Source organism: Vidua chalybeata, chromosome 1 (genome assembly GCF_026979565.1).
Source record: "Vidua chalybeata isolate OUT-0048 chromosome 1, bVidCha1 merged haplotype, whole genome shotgun sequence".
NCBI lineage: Eukaryota > Metazoa > Chordata > Aves > Passeriformes > Viduidae > Vidua > Vidua chalybeata.
Window position 1 is genome coordinate 4,810,777 of NC_071530.1, and position 16,373 is coordinate 4,827,149.

At 43.4% G+C, this 16,373-nt stretch overlaps 1 protein-coding gene across 1 annotated transcript in view; it reads left to right on the forward strand.

Moving 5' to 3' along the window:
• OXSR1 (oxidative stress responsive kinase 1) overlaps nucleotides 1-16,373 on the forward strand; it is a 95,025-nt gene that overhangs the window by 42,938 nt on the left and 35,714 nt on the right. Inside the window, exon 5 of the mRNA XM_053936167.1 lies at nucleotides 11,224-11,279. Within this exon, the coding sequence (XP_053792142.1) occupies nucleotides 11,224-11,279 (56 nt within the window). The remainder of the gene's footprint in view (nucleotides 1-11,223; nucleotides 11,280-16,373) is intronic.

Genomic DNA, 16,373 nt, shown 5'->3' on the forward strand with positions numbered 1-16,373 from the left:
TTCAGGAATAAATGCTGAAGTCTCCCACATTGCCCAAAGTGATTTTTTTTTTGGCTTTCATCTTTCAAGGGCTGATGGGAAGTGTCTGAGGCCTTATGGCAAAGACAAAGGAGAAGACAAAATCAGTTTTATTTTCATGAACACTCTATACCACAGTAACAATGTATTACAAATTGTCCCCACCTTCCTCCAAAATCACCAGTGCCAGCCTTATCTGGGAGTTGGCAGCTCCTGCCTTCACTGCCCTGTGCCTGTCCCTGTCCCCCTCTCCCGTGCCAGCTGCTACTGTCCCTGTTGTGGTTTCCTGCGTAGCACGGTGATCCCAGTGAGGATTTGAAATCCCAGTGATCCGGCTCATGTTAAGTGAGTTAAGTAGCTGGGCACCAGCCAGAGCGCTGAGGACAGAGGGCCAGACTCGGAAGCCCTCGGATGAAGCTGTCCTGCAGGAATCTGCTCGGGCACATTTCTTTATGGAAGTCAAACGAGACTGACGTGCTGTGAGGGGTCGTTGCCAGGCTAATCTGGGCTGGGTGACACTCAGGGTATGTTGTACCTCTTCCCCATTTAGACTCTGATTCTTCTGTGTATTTGGGGATTAGCAGGAGTTTGATGAATGACTTGGAAATAAAACCGAAGCAAAACCAACCCAAGGGGTTTTATTGTTTAAAAAGATTTATTGGAGGGAACTTCAAGGCTTTATTTTTCAGGTGGTGCTGCGTATGGCAGGTTGACAAATGAATCATGCTGATTAACTGCTACAAGGTCTCTCTGTCTTTCTCCCTATTTTTATCTCTGAGCTTATCTTCTGTTCATGATTAGCTGTTGTGTAACTGAATATTTTAGTTAGTCCAGGTGAAATAATACACTGCTTAAATATAACCAGATTCTCCTATTGCAGCACAATAAATGTGATACTGTACTGTTTTTTTGTAAAAACAAAAAAAGCCTGGGAAGTGGTTTAGAGTTGCATGCACTTGAACTATTGGCATGACAGCAATCCAACTATTAGTTTGTTTGCAGCTCTACTTCTTACAGGGTGAGAGGAGCAGCAACATATTTTATATGCTGAATTAGATCAGCCTGTGCTGCCATACAAAACGTTTGGGGCATTTTTGGTGTCTTTCCAAAATCAGAATATAGGCAGCAGGGTGCTGGGACAGCTGTTTGACTGTGGCTTTGAAGACACCCTGGAAACAATATTCTTGCTGTGCTTTTATGCCAGATAGCTTCACTTTTTAATTTTTTTTTTGGGACCTTAGGATGGTTTTGACAGGGATTCAAAGTTTAATTCTTTGTCTCTTTACCCATACTAAGAGTAAATAACTTCTGAAAGATGGGCCTCTATCAATCTGCACATACACATCACCAATACTTGCATGTGGGATTTTGCAGGAGCTCACCTCCAGTAGCAAGTTTTTCATTTAAGATGAAGGAGCTGATGGATGTATTTTGATAGAACTTGGCTGTCCTACAGGATTCAAGTTTAATTTTCATGTAGCTGATTAATGCGTTGATAGCCATACTGGTGGGTATTGTGGTTAAATGGGATTCCAATATGCCTCTGAAATAGTGTACTTTCATGTTTCTGTAGGAATGCTGGGGGAGAGCTTCAGGCCCTCCTCTCTGCAGTGCTGAGATCTTGCTTTGGGGAGTGTGTTTTGGAAGTGAACTTTGGTAGGGGAGGATTGAGGAATGGGTAACAGGATGCAGAGCCTTTCCACCTCTACTTGCCAGTTTGATTTTCAGTCAGGACAGCAGTAATTTGAAAGTTGGCTATTGCTTAGCCACGGGAAGTGCAGTTTTTTATTCAGAGAGGTGTACTGTGGTCTCTTCTCTCTTATAGTATGGGTAGAAATAACCTTTAGAGCTGGTAGTTAATAGAAATTCTAGAGTTTTAATTTGTAAACAATTCAGAAGCCAGAAGAATAGAAATGTTATCTTGTGTGTCTCAGTAGGAAAGAGAAGAGGCTGCTCTAGATTGTATTGGGTGATTTATTCCCCAAATAAACACCTTGCTGTGCTGTGTCAAGGGCCCAAGGACCACTGAACCCCCAGTCTGTACAGTCAGACTGAGTGTATTGTGGTGGTTTGGCAAACCAGCACGCTTTCCTGGTGGCTGTTTCTTCCACTGCATCATCCAGAAATTCATTGTTTAAAAAAAAAAAGAAACTTCCCTGTGGTTGGGGAGAGATAATACAAACCAGATGTACTCCCAAATCTGCAGCCAGAAACAATGACTCCTGTGGAGACAGTTTTCCTCAAAGTGAATAAAGACAGTCTTTGCTCTAAAGTTTAAAAACATGAGATTTCAACCTCTGATGATAAAATATCATTGCTGCTGAAATCACAGGGTGCTGGGGGCCCTGCAGCAGCTCCAGGTGATGCCCCAACCCTTGGGAACTCCCTGCAGTACTGTGGTGCAGGTGGGCTCCAGGGTGATGCCTGAAGTTGTGGCTGCTGCAGTCAGGTGTTTGTCCCCCTGTCATTTCCCTCACACCCAGGAGCTACCTCTGAACTTTGTCACTGGATGTCCTGCAGATACTCAAAGTAACTTTGGTTTAGTGCAAAGGAAAATCCAACTGTTTGGTAGAATGACTCTGGCCTTTTATAGAAGGGAGAGGAGTTTTTAAGCTTTTCTCTCTGCTTTGCTACATGGAGATGAGAAGCAGGAAAAATATGATTCAGAGCAGGAAGATAGAGGTTGGGTGATCTCCTAAAGGTTCTACAGCAGTGACAGGTTTTGTTCAGTGATCCATGACTGAGTTGTACACTCAAGTAATGGTGGTTTCTAGCAATTCTCAAATTGTCAGGAGTATTTGAATTTGATGTGTTTCCAGGGGGAAATAATCATTCACTGTCTGCAGCATTAAATGTGTCAAATGAAAATGTAACAGACTCTTAGCTTTTACTCTGAAGAAACCCAGCACCATGCACACATGTACAACACTGTTTGTGACATCTTTTTCATGTCACTGCCTTTGTCTGGTGTAGATTGCTGAGACCAGGTCACCCAATATAGGCTCTTGCAGCATCTCTCCAGCAGCAAAGTAATTGTTTAAACTGTCTTGTTCATCTGTTCTACTGGGATGATGCATGACATGAATATAACTCACTTCAAAAAGATGGCTTTGGATATTGTTCCCTGTTTTGGTGCACCAGAATTTCTGGCCTTCATAGATCCTAAAATCTGCATATGTAATTGTAAAAAATCTGCAATTCTTTAAACATTTATTCATACCACTGCAGTCTTTTCATTTGTGTCTTACGCTAAAGCAGGAGAAAAGGGCCACTTACTAAATTTGTGTGGTAATATATTAAACACACTTGAAAATTTTGCAAGGCTGCATCAGAAATTATTTTTTTATGTTTACTAAATTGAATTATATCTTGCCTAGCGGAGTTCTAATAAAACTTTGGTATTAAAAAGTAAAGTGAATACTTTCAAAGAGAAAAGTGAGACAAAATCCACACACATTTAGGACAACAAAGAAAGAACTGCCACAGAGAAATCTATCCCTTAATGGTAGCCTGGAAAGCGTCACCAAGTGAGATTGGGAGTGCAGTGAGGACTTCAGAACAATTTTCAGGACTATTTGTACAATGGAAACTACAGTTTCCATTGTACAGATACCTGATTTTATAATTGCTTTCTCCATTTTATGGGAATAACTGAATGAAATAGCGGTCTTTCTTCCTATGCTGGTCATGCTTAAAGCTGTCACATTACAGATTTTGGAGAAGGAAGTCTTTTTGATAGGTTTCATGTGAACCCTGGCTGTCTTGACTTTCTCCTGTTGTGTCATGTTGCAGACATGGCTGAGCAGGAGCTGTGAGTGGCTTTGTAGATAGGGACAGCTCTTGGCTGCATGGGGAATGCCTTGGACCTTGTGTGTGTAGAGATAGACTTCTGCTTCTCCAGAACAGGATGCTAATTGCCTTTAGGAAATGGAGACCTTTTTGAGCTCACCTATGTCAATTTTTTGTGGCCTAATTTGATCCAAATTGGTTCTGAATTTGCCAGAATGCCTTTCATCTTTCCATCATGGCAGAGAGCTGTGTGAATCACTGACATTCCTGTTCCTTCTGCTACCTGATGCAGCTTGTACTCAAACTGGGGTGATGTACACATGATAATTTTTTGGAAATTCCTATTTCTGGGCACATTAGGAACATATTCTAACATGCAGGAGATACTGCAGCATGGTGGTGTCGCTGGTGTTGCCATGTGAAGCAAACTCGCCTCCTTCCACATGAAAGAATTTGATGTGAAATACTGAAATAAGACCACATTATAACTTGAGAATTTCCCTGTTACCAATGACTAAGGCAGGGTGTCCCAAAAATATCTTGGCCTCCAGGGGTAGGAAGAGACCTTGTGATTCCATAGCTCATTCTGTGTATTGCTTTTCATGCAGCAGGTGTTAAAGGGTCTTTGTGTCTTGTCCCCACTGCAGTCCTTAGGAAGTAGGATCAGGAAATGGACAGGCTGAATAAATGCATTTGTGGAAGAAATCCTGCTACATTTTTAGCTGCTGTTCAACATATGAAAGCTGGATTTTAAAGCCTGCTGGGCAGAGGCCTTTCCTTATACAAGAGGAAAAAACTGAAGTTCTGACAGAATAGGGAAAACTTGAAAAGTGGTGTATGAAGTTGGAGATGGAGCTTCTCTCTTGCAGTAACTGCTGAAGATTGTTAGAAACGTGGGCTGTTTGGCAAATCCTCTTTGCCATGAGCTGATGTCACAGCAGTGGTGTGCTTTGGGGTGAATGTGTGAAGCAAAGGCCTCGTTTGCAGGAGGAAGAAGTGGGGCTGTAAGTATTGGTATGGTTAGATGATCTCCATGTTGGGAGGCAGCATAGGTCTAGTGCTTGTAGCACTGTTTTCTGGCTGAAGGACATGATGTGTCTGAAAACTGCTTTTTAAGGGTTTGGATTTAGCTGGAGCAACTTGCTAAATTGATGTGCAGTTCAGGTTACTTGAACACTGCTGCTGGGCTGGAGGCTTGGTCATGGATGGGAGGTGGAGTCCAAGGCAGGCAGGATCCATCCTTGAACCTCCCTTTAATCCTCTGTTAGGCTTGAACCACATGGGAAGAGAAGGAATTAATGAGAGCACCAAGCCATCTGAGATGAAGTTGGCACAGGAATGAGAAGTGTGAGCTGGACATAATTTGCTGAGATAAAGGAAAATTGCAGGCGCTGCGATAACGGTGGCTGTGTGACAGACAGGGACACCGTGAGGGATGTGACACACTGCTGCCTGTCTCACTTCATAATAGTTAGCCTAAGGTCTGCAACTCTTTCTGTACCTCCTCAGCATCTTCCCAGACCCTGGAGCTATTCACACAGCCAAGATGACAGTGAATTTCAGGCAGATCTCCTGCAGCTTTTTTTAGTGAGTAGTCCCTTGTCTGAGCTGCCAGAGCGACTTGACCTAAAAGAAATCAAATTTGAGTCATGGTTTCTTGGGCCCCAAACCCTCTACGTAAAGCAGCAGTCCACTTTTGCAGCACTGGAGGGCAGAAAATTGAGGGGCTGTACCTAGTAAGTGCATCGTGGAACGTCTGAAAGATATTTTATTTTTTTACAATGAAGTGCAATGGGGGATTAATTTCTGCAGCAGCCCTGACTGGGGTTTCTGTTTGCCTGTGCCAGGCGACAGGATGGAGTTCTCTCCCAAGAAGTCTTCACTGCACTCAGAGTGATCTGCCTGGATCTTATGGGTAGGGTAGGGAGAAAACAAGTACTTGCTGTACTCTTAAAGCTCTCTGTGATGGAAGCTGACAGGCCTTTCCAGTGGTCTTTGTCTTCACATGGCTCTGTTTGCAAAGCCACAGTCTGTCAGTCACTTCTGCCTTTCAATGCTTTGCTTCAGACTGCTTTAAAAAAAAAAAAAAACCACAAACTTTTAAAGTTCATGGTAACATTGGATTATTCATCTAACTTTCTCCAGCCATTAAAATGATAATTCAGAAGCCTTTAATTATTCCCACCTATGTAGCCCCCATGAAGGTGTAGCTTCAAAAATGTTTCCACTGTTTTGAGTCTTGGAGTTAATGATGATTGCCTTGTGCCTCTGGCTCAGTTCCTGTGTGGAGGCCGTGGTCTTTTACCACAGCCCAGCAGCTGACAGAGCAGCTTGGAGAAGAGGGAAGCTGCAGTTGCTGTGCTTGCCTGATCCTGGTCAATAAAGCATGTCACTGGGCTGGTCCCCTGCTGGAATTTATGGCAGCCTGGCTGCTGCCGCTGGGCCCGGCTGCCAGTGGCCACGAGGACCTGCTGAGAGGGCTGTGGATGAGCAGGGATGAAGCAAGCTGTGGACTTGGCCCTCTCTTCCCTCCTCTTATGCTGGGCTCAGCAGGGAGTATGGAAGCTGCTCTGCCAGCTCTCTGCCATTGGAAAACCTTCAAGCTCTGGGAGATGTTTCAGAGTCTGGCTCTGCAGTTCAGTACAGCACTGTAACAGGCAGTAATTGCACCTCACCCAAGAGTTTGGGACTTCAGGTTCAACCCTGTGGCCTGAAAATATTAGTGCACACAGCTTTTCTGAGCAGGAACAGGGACATGCTCATGTATAGCACTTCCAGTACAATTGCCTTAAATGCCTGCTCCTATGCTGTACTGAACGTGCTGACATTTGAGGGGGTAAAAATACTGATCTGCCTGCACACTGCAAGCCTAGTTTACATTTCGCAGCTCTAAATGGTAAAGCTCTTGCCTGTCACCAGCTTTTTATATCTTGGCTTATAAGGCAAAGGGAAGAGGTGACACAGGTAACAGCATGTTATTGAAGGGAGAGAAATGTTTGATGGTAGAGGGACAATAGGACTCACTTGGTGTAAAGTGTCACAGATTGCCTCATATCTAACTCTATATAGATATATTGTCCTTTACAAATTACTCAGAACAATGTCAACTCCAGCAATTGGTTGCATTCAGCATAAATATTTTGAGTTATTCATTACCATTAAAAGAAAATAGTAATTGTTGCATCTCGCACCTTCTCTTTTTTTAAATGAAACTTGGCAGGACCAACCACTCCTTCCCCGTGCCAAATTATGCACTATAGAGTTCAGTCCATGAAAATTTATTGTTGCAGTTGATGTAAATTGCATCTAATGGGCAAATGACTCATGGCTGTGCTTACAGCCAGCTTTGTGTTGGAAAGGCACATGCCAGCAGGTTGGAAGCAGAGGCAGAGTAAACAGGGCTTATCTGCTTCCCCTCTCCTGTGACAGTTTTCTTCTCACTGCTGGGCTGCAGAGCTCCTGGAGTGACACTCTTTGCTCAGGTCCCTTCTATTGTGGTTGCAGTGGCTGTAACTATGGGTTAGGCTTGAGGGCTACAGATGAGGGTGGATCTGATCATTTAGCAGGATTTTAAGGACTCCTTATCGTGGGAACAAGCCACCAGGATACAATTCATGTACTTTCCCTGTGCCCTACTGAAAAATTGAGGGGAGTGTGGGAACACTTAAAACTGGGGAGCATCATATCATTGCCTTCCTGTGCTCCCAAATCTCCTGTAGCTGGAGCTTGGCCGTAATTTTGTTGTTGGGATGAAATTTATTCTTACAGCACCTCATGCCTGGGGCCCAGCCCCATCCTGGAGGCATTAATGTGATGTAACTCTTGTCTGGTCAAACTGGGAAGTTAAACTAGTTTGGAATGCAGATGAAGAAGGGTTTCTGCCCTGCTGTGAAACCTTTCAAGGCTGATGTGGAGAATCCAGCTTTGCACTGGAGTGAGTCCAAGCCTCTCTCCCCACTCTGGTTATGAAGTACAAGGTAAATAAAAGCATAGTCTTTATTTTGTGGAAAGGCTCCTGAAGACTTTAGAAGAGAGGAAGATGACAGCTGTGGAGCAGGAGTGTCCAGAAGTACTGTAGCATTTGTTAAGCTATTGACAAGAAAGTTTACTCTATCCTTCTGTAACTTCATTTAAAATGTGATATAATTATTGTTTACGCTAAAGCTGCTTCCTGTTTCCACTATAGCAATTATGCCAGAGGCACACAATTTATTCCCAGTGTATCAGCCCAGGATATGGTCATTACCACATTAATAGGAAGTGCCTTCAAATTGTTACACTTGGCAATAACCATATCCTGGAGTAACAAACTTCTCGCCATTCAGCTCACGAGTTTATAAGCATCTCCTGATGCAAATAAACAGGAAAGCACTGATCGTCTTTCCGCTGCCCCATTGCTTCAAATGCACTTAATTTAAAATATGATTTTAGAGGAGAACCTCCTTCAAAGATGCTGTACTGCACCAGTGTATGCTAAAAGGAAAGGGTGAGTGCTCACACAGTGTTAAGGCTGCTCTGTGTTCACCTGATGCTGCTGCAGTGCTGTTACACTGGGATAGGGAATGGGAAAGCTGGAAAATGCTTCTATGGAACAGTGACTCCCCAAACATCTTGCTGCCCCATCAGTTTTGCTGCTCTGGGTGGACTGTGCCAGGCTGGGGTGAGTACGGCCTTTGCAGAGGGCTGGTCACTGTGAGGAAGTGCCACATGAAGTAGTAATGTAATTCTGTAGTTCGACTTGGATATTTGGCAGTGGCTATTTTGGCCTCCTGGATTTCATATTGTGGCCATGACTTGTTTTAATTTCTTAAACCAGCTTTAAGAATCATGTTTACTGACTTTTGATTCCAATGAGAAAATATGTAAGTTTTAATTAATCCAAGCTGAAGTTAAAAAGCAAGCAAGCCTCTTGATTTGAGGGGGTTAAGGGCCTGGAGTCCTTTGGCTCAATTTTCTGTGGGATTCAATCTGAGTGCTTGTTTTGCTACTTTCTTGCATTCCAAACCTGTCCAGCTTCTCTGCTGTGATGGGATGGTTTGGTGATAGGGAATGCCTCCTGGTTTCTTACTGCTGATGCTACACCAGTGAAACCTGCCTAAGTTGTTTTGGATTGTGAAGTGTGTGATAGTTGAGATGTCATCCTTAGTTTTGCTTAAAATCTTCCCTGGCACTTCCTTCATGGCTGAGTGTGGTCTGTTATGGGGGCTTGGTGAGCCACATGTGCAGCTCTGCCAGAGGGGAAGTTTGGAAAGGCTGCACAATAGTGCATGGCCCAGCTTACTGGGGAAAGGCTGCAGCATCCTGGGCTGCCTTGGAGTACAGTTGGAAGAGGAAATTACTCTTACTCCAGTAAGAGAATTAATAACTTCAACAGGTAACCTCATGCATGCTATTCCTTTCCCCATGACCTGGATCTGGCAGGGGCTGGTGCATCCTGGCTGTCACAGGAGAATCAGCTGTGGGTAAACATTTCCAGCAGGACTGGAGAATTTCCTGAACGCCCTGTGTTCCCTCTGAATTAGTGCTGGTGTGCAGGGGGATTCCTGGAGGTGGCTGTGCCTGTGCCAAGCACATTTCACACCGTGTGAGCCAGCTCCTCACCTAGGACACAGCAGACTTCAGTGCTGTGTTCTCGTGGCTCCCTGTGCTCCTGGGGCTGGATCCCAAAGGCATCTTCTACCTAAACATTGGCAGGGAGCTTTTCCATTCCTCCTTTTTATGGACCATGAGCAGTTTTTGGGAGTGCAGGGCTCAGTCAGGTTTGTGTCTCATGGCAATTAGCTCAACAGCACCGATTATACTGGATTTGGCCAATGGATGCTAAGGGGGGTAATGGAGCCACCTGCTTAATTCTGTATTTAATCCCTTCAGGTCCTTCATGTATTTAAGAGCATCCACTGATGCTGTGTTGTCTGCAATGGCTACCAGGTGCTGGTTGCAGGAAGAAAACAAAAATCATGCTTCTGGAAGGGAAAGTCAGCTTCTTGAGGCTATCAGATCTGTATGAAACTCTGAAGTTATGTGACACATCTTCATTATTAAAACAAATCAGAATTTTTCCTGTACTTGCTCTCACACCTGTGCTTCAAACTGGGGTTAGGCTCCAGGATGGGCACTGCTAGCAAGAGGTGTACATTTGGCATGACTTGAAATACCAGTTTGAAGGCTAAAGGTGCTGTCAGCTGCCGTTTGCTGTTCATCTTTAGTGGGACTGTCTTATGGACAGGTTTTTTACTGACGTGTGCTGGGGAAAAACCTTGCCATGCCACTGTCCTAGACTGGGTATTGGGAAGAGTCTGACAAATGCTAATGCTGGAGAGGATGTATTTAAAATTATCCTGGCCTGTAACTGGCAGTGGCCCAGCCTCCTCTTCAGAATAGCAAAGCCAGGAAGGGGGAGATTTCCAGGGCCTGACTGGGGCTCTTTGGCCAGGCCACTACACCAGTTCTGTTCTCATGATGCACTAGGGAGAAGAGAAAAAAATAGCTTTGGACTTCTTTCTGTATGTGAAAGGATTTGGAATATTTGGCAAAGGCAGTGGAAGGAAAATCTGCTTGTTTTGGGGTTGTTTTTGTCTTCTTGCTCCCATTCCACGTGGGTTCCTGGGCAGTGCAAGCTTAGCAACCTGTGCAGATGAACAGGGGTGTCAACTATGAAGTGCTTCTCTTGGTTTGGCATGTGGAGCAGCCTGTGAAAATAAACTGGAAAACTTCAAAGTGTTTGCAGTGAAAGCAGTGTTCCCCTCAAGAATGGAGAAGTGTTGCTGTTAACCTGAAAACCAGAGCTTTGGGCTAGAAAGAGGAAAGTACAAAACATTCAGAGCACATGCTGGATGTTCTTGTGTGTTTGTTCATTAAAAGAAAAAAAAAGATAACAGGGAAACTTTTTTCACTGACCCAGCTCATTAAGCCAAAAGCAAACAACATTTTTCTGCTCTCTGGATTTTCACCAGTGTATGGGGCTAAACTGATTTCCTGAAGAAGCACAAGAACTTCTGCAGGGCTGGAGAGCAGTGAGATGTGGGGCTGGGTGAGAACCAGATCAAATCACTGTCTCTTGAAGTCTCTCCCTGTAAAGGGGTACATGAGCATCTGACCAGTGCTAGGTTCACTTTTCACCTTTTTAGCTAACTCTAAGAACCTGGGACAAACCACTTTCCTTGAATTTTTAAGGATACCTTCTGCAAAATTTTAATTTTTCTTCTGTGTGTGTAGTACCTAAAATATAAATCATACAAATACTACTTAATGCCTGCCTACTGAAGTTACAATTAAGTCCCTATTTCTGCATGATTTGAGGCAAGAAATACTAATATAAGAAACAAAGTATAAGAAATAATAACCTTTTAATGTATTTTTGTTGGTTGAAGTAAAGATTTAATGACTTCCACTTATTGTTGCTTTATCTTTCTGCAGGGATGTGAAAGCAGGAAATATTCTTCTTGGAGAAGATGGCTCAGTGCAAATTGCAGGTAACTTCCCTGGTAACTTTGAGTAAACTTTAGGCATAACTGCATATCCAAGGAAATAGTTTAATGATTAAGGAGAAACCTGCATAAAATTTTAGCATCCAAAAGCCCCACAGTTCATAAAACAAACAAAAAACCCCAACAATAAACAAACCACAAACCAAAATAAAAAGCCAACCCAGAGTTTATTACGTCTTGTTATCTTAAAATACTATTACTTGGAATAATGACAATCAGCACATATAAATCATTTGATTGTGAAGTCCTCAGAATCAATAGATCAGATAAAGTTCTTGGCACAAGCTAGTCAGGTTTTTACATCAGCAAGTTTATGGGCTTGGAAGTGGAGTGCAGAGACCTCACTGATTTATCATTGATGTGTGAGGTGGTTTTCCACAGGTCTCTGGTGAAGGGTGGACAGATCCATCAGAAGGAAATGGGCATATCTGATGGTAAAAGTCGTTTAAGGAAAGATCAGCCAGTCAAACTGCTCCTGTGGATGCTCCCTGCTCCGCTTCAGTTGAGCTGGATGGCAGAGAGGGTGTTTAAGTGGCTGCCCTGGCCCAGCCCAAACTGGGGTGAGCTGGAAGTCTTGGAAGCAGTCATGCAAAGCAAAACTGCGATGAGAGTTGCTTTAGCTAGTACTGATGTGTCTGGAGATGTCTGCTGCAGTCACTGCTGACAGGAGCTGCAGCAACAGAGTTGTGCTGGGAACAGTCCTGGGTGGGGAAAGACCATAGATAGAAAAGGGTGCTGTGTGGAGTGTTTTGCCCCCCTGATCCTCTTCTGAAATTTTATTTCATACATGTTCCTACAGACTTCAGTCTTCTTTTCAGAAATCAAGAATTATGCCCCATCCCTGAAAACATTCAAGATTGAATTCAATTCAATTGAATTCGAGATGGAAGAGCTGAGCAACCTGTTCTGGTTGAAGGTGTCCCTGCCCATGGCAGGGGGTTGGACAAGATGACCATTAAAGGTCCCTTCCAACCCCAACTATTCTGTGTTTGTGATTATTATTATTATTACAGACTATTAATTAAGCCAAGATTTTTGGAGAGTACATTTAGAACCTGTGATATTTGTTTTTCCTTCTCTTCCCAGCGTGCTGTTTTCCTATCCTGAGCACAATTTTTCTCCAGTTCTCCTTTCCTCAGTACTGTGTTCTTCCTGTGGATCATGTAGTGCCTTTCCCATGGATTTTGTAGTGCCTTTCCAGTCCTAGTGCTAGCTCTAGCTGGGGAGCAGAGCTCTGTCCCCTCCTGCCAGCTTGGCAAACATATGTACGTGTGTAACATTTTCAATCCCATACTTAATTGGGAAGAACCATATCTCTGTCTGACAAGGTCTCTTCTTTAGTGCCCTGTCCTGCTGGTAGAGTCACAGCAGTGGTCAGGCCAGTGTGGTGGGAGTTCAGGGACGCGGCAGGGACAGTTGTGTGAGGGAGAAGTGCCTGTAGCATTGTTTATTCCTTTGGAATATCTTTGCTTGGCTTTGCATCTTGGAACGAAAGGCATAGATTTTCCACCAGGAAGTAGAACATGTTGCAATGCAGTTTTTTCTGGGTAGCTCTCCTCTCTGCAGAGGACAATAAGCCCTTTTACAGGGCATAACACTTATTTCTGTTTAAAAACCTGAAGTACCTTTGTTTTCTTTTTTAAGTCTCCTGGTGCCTTTAATGCCTACTGTTAGGTTTCTAATGAGGTGAAAATAATTCAGTTATGTGGCAGCTGATGGAAGGTAGGGAGTGGCTTCTAAAATGCTCAAAGGAGCAAACTTTATACAGTGAAATCCTAGTTTTTTCCATAATAGGACCAAGATATAACATGTTGGACTTGTAATTGCACAGAGCTTTTGATGCTGTTTTGGGAGAGGCTGCAAAAAGGTGTAACTGAGTGTTTCTGCCAGCCTAGAGAGAACTGCTCGTGTTTCTCTTCCACAAGGCTCTGAGGGCTTGGCTTTTTTGTATTAAGGCTCACTAGCAATAGGTATTTGTGTATTTTTTCTGCTGAGAAATTTTCAGTTGATAAAAAGATTTAAGGTTGACTGGTCATAGCTTTGTGCATTTCAGAGGATTTACTTTTGTCTGTGATTGTACACGTTCCCTAGACTGAACTACTCGTGGTTTATATGTGCAACACCTGAATGATGAAATTCATCTCTCTGCATATCCTGTGAAAGCAGCACTTCAAGATGTGCAAGGTTCCCTCTTTACAAATTCTTTCTTTGAACATGCAGAAGGACCAACCCTGCCACCTTTCATCAGCCACAGCAGGGCCACTAAACCAAGGTCAGAGGGTTCACTGCAGTGGCAGGAAGCACTTTAGTTTCTGTGGAGGCAGCTGATGACTTGAAAGAAATGAAAATAAATGAATGAATAATAGAGAAGAGCCTGACCTGGTCATAACATGAGATTTTGTTTCTGTGGGAATTTCTGACACTTAAGCTTCCTTGCCTCCTGACCCAGGATGAAGTAGCAGAATTTCTGGGGAATTTTTTGAGGAGGAAAAAATGCTGGAAGCAAACCAATCCAAATAAAATGAGATTTGTTTCAGCAAGATCAAAGCACTTGCCTTTGACAATAATATTAATGCATATTATGAATAATTCTGTTGATTGTTGAGTGCTTCAATTATGGGCTGGATGACATAATTTTATTCCCATGAAACAAGCGCTCTTAAGTTTCTCTGGAAAGTTACACCACAAGATAAAAAACAAAAGATTGATCAGCTGTGGAATGTAGCCTTGAGGGCTGGAGTGAATGGGGCACCTCCCCACAAGGAGCTGGTTTGGTATACATGAAAAATTTAAGTCATGTAGCAGGGAAGAAAGACTTCCATTCTTTTATAATGACTCCTTCCCCTCTGCCAGTCCTCTATCCAAACTGCCTGTGAACAGTTAAGAAGGTCTTATTCAATCTTTGGCCTTTGTGACCTTGTGTTCCTGTGCATTTCCTCCTGCTTGACACAATTCCTGTTCCTTGTCCCAGATGAAATGTAATTCTCAAATGTAAATGAGGAATGTACATCTCAATCTGGAAATCCTTTGAGGGGGAAAAAGCAAAGGTACATTTGAGTCTGAGTGGTGGAAATCTCACTGCAGGACTGCACCTCCACAACGTGTCAGTGAATTTAATTGCTTGAAACTTTCACTATGTGAAATTCATGGCAGTAATTTTGCTGCAGTATTACGCAGTTCTAACCAGTGAAAATTAAAGCCTCTTTTGTGAATTTTGGGCTGTGCAATTCTGTTAAGGCTGAACAGAAAAAGCAACCTGATGAAGGTGTGTCAGACATTTCTCAGGTTCTGTTTGTAACCCTGAGTTGGTGTTTGTGCATATGGGGAAAGCCACTGTGGGAGCACTGTGAGTTGAGGTCGCTGCAGGTAAAGAGATGGAGAGATCTGTAAGCTTGGGGGCATCTGCTGGAAGTGGGAATTCTAAAAATTCCTCTAATGACTTGCACAAATTCCCAGCTTGAAACTCCTCCCCAGGTCTTATTTTTACTCATGACTCTATTTCTAACTGTGTAGCTCTTTTGGCTTTCAAAAAGTGCATCCACTGAACCAAGGAGAAAATTGCCTTTAACAGATCCAGCTGATCAGTGAGACCTAAAGTGGGGCAGTTTGATTCTATCTTAACATTTCTCTTTTTTCCCCCAAGGGCACTTGGGCTTGTGGCTTGGCACCAAGTTTTTGGAGCCTGTTACAATTCACAGTATCACTTTCTCAGTTTGAAGTGTTCTCCTTCACACTGGATTAATCTGTCTTCTGGAGAGAGCAGGACTCTTTCCCAGATACCATTGTTCCGAGCTGTGCTGACAGTGGTTGCAATGTAAATGGAGATAGCCACGTTCTTTTGTGTTCCAGCCTCTCCATGGCAATTACTTCATTTCTTTTAATCAGAGCATAAAACCTCTTTGCTCTGGCATTTATCAGCTCCCTGGAGTCTAAAAGTGCATGGATAAAAACACTCTGTCAACATAAAACTGCATCGGCATCAGTATTGATGCATAAACCAGGAGATGGCTTCTCACAGTAAGCAAGGCTTTGCATTTGTCAGTTTATTTAATTATGCAGGACCTATAAATTACTGTGAAATGAACATCTTGATAGACTGGGAAGGGATGGGAGAGGTTGAGGAGAAACTCTCCCAGGGTGCATGAGACTTTCTCTGTATGAGCCACGCTTCAGCCATGGCATGATGTGAGCATCCTACTGAGACTGAATTCAGACTATATCTTTGTTTTCCCCTGATTTTATCCACTGGGATATTAAATAATGCTGTCACGTCACCCACCCCTCTGAGATTGAATGTGATGATACAAGTGTCTGCTGAAGGCTGAGAGGCACTCATCCCTCCATGTGTGGATTTTTTGGTTCTGGAGACAATAATATGATCTCTTCAGGATTTAAAACCAAAGAATTCTGAACATGCGCCCCTGAGAGGTGCCTGCAGCGTCAGCCTGACCTGGGCAGGCCGTGTTGCCAAGCAGTTGAAGTAGATTGAGATTTCACTAAGTTGTTCAGGACTTGCTAATTGATCCTGGGCAAATTGCCTAACCCCTCTCTCTTTATCTATTTATAAAACGGGGATAGTTAAGGCCAGGCAAAACTTGTGTAACTGAATTTGTGTAACTTTCCACAAATCCATGCCAGCTTGTCACCGGTTCGCTGTGTTCCTGACTGCTCTTAATTCATGGCACTAAAATAGCACTCTACATAAACATAGAGCTATGATGCAGGCAGTGTCATTCCCCACTTTCCCTTAGGAAACTCTAACTTTGGGAGATTAAATTGCTTGAACAAGGGGCAAGGCACAAATCTAACCTGGGAGGGGAATATTGATTGCAGGGCTCGCTTGAGGAGCCTGTGTTGTATCATGAACACCTTGGAGCCTCTTCTGTCTTTCAAAAAAAGGGCCAATAGTATTTTTCTCTATGATTGCTGGTGACTTCTAGGGCCTCTCTTGCAGCAGTGAGTTGTGAAATAACTTTTTCTTTGTGTCACTGGTACTATCTGTGTTTCCTGAAGAGATGTTGCACTGTTTGATTGTTGAAACCACTTGTGAACGTCTCCGAGGGCAGTGGGTGGCATCAC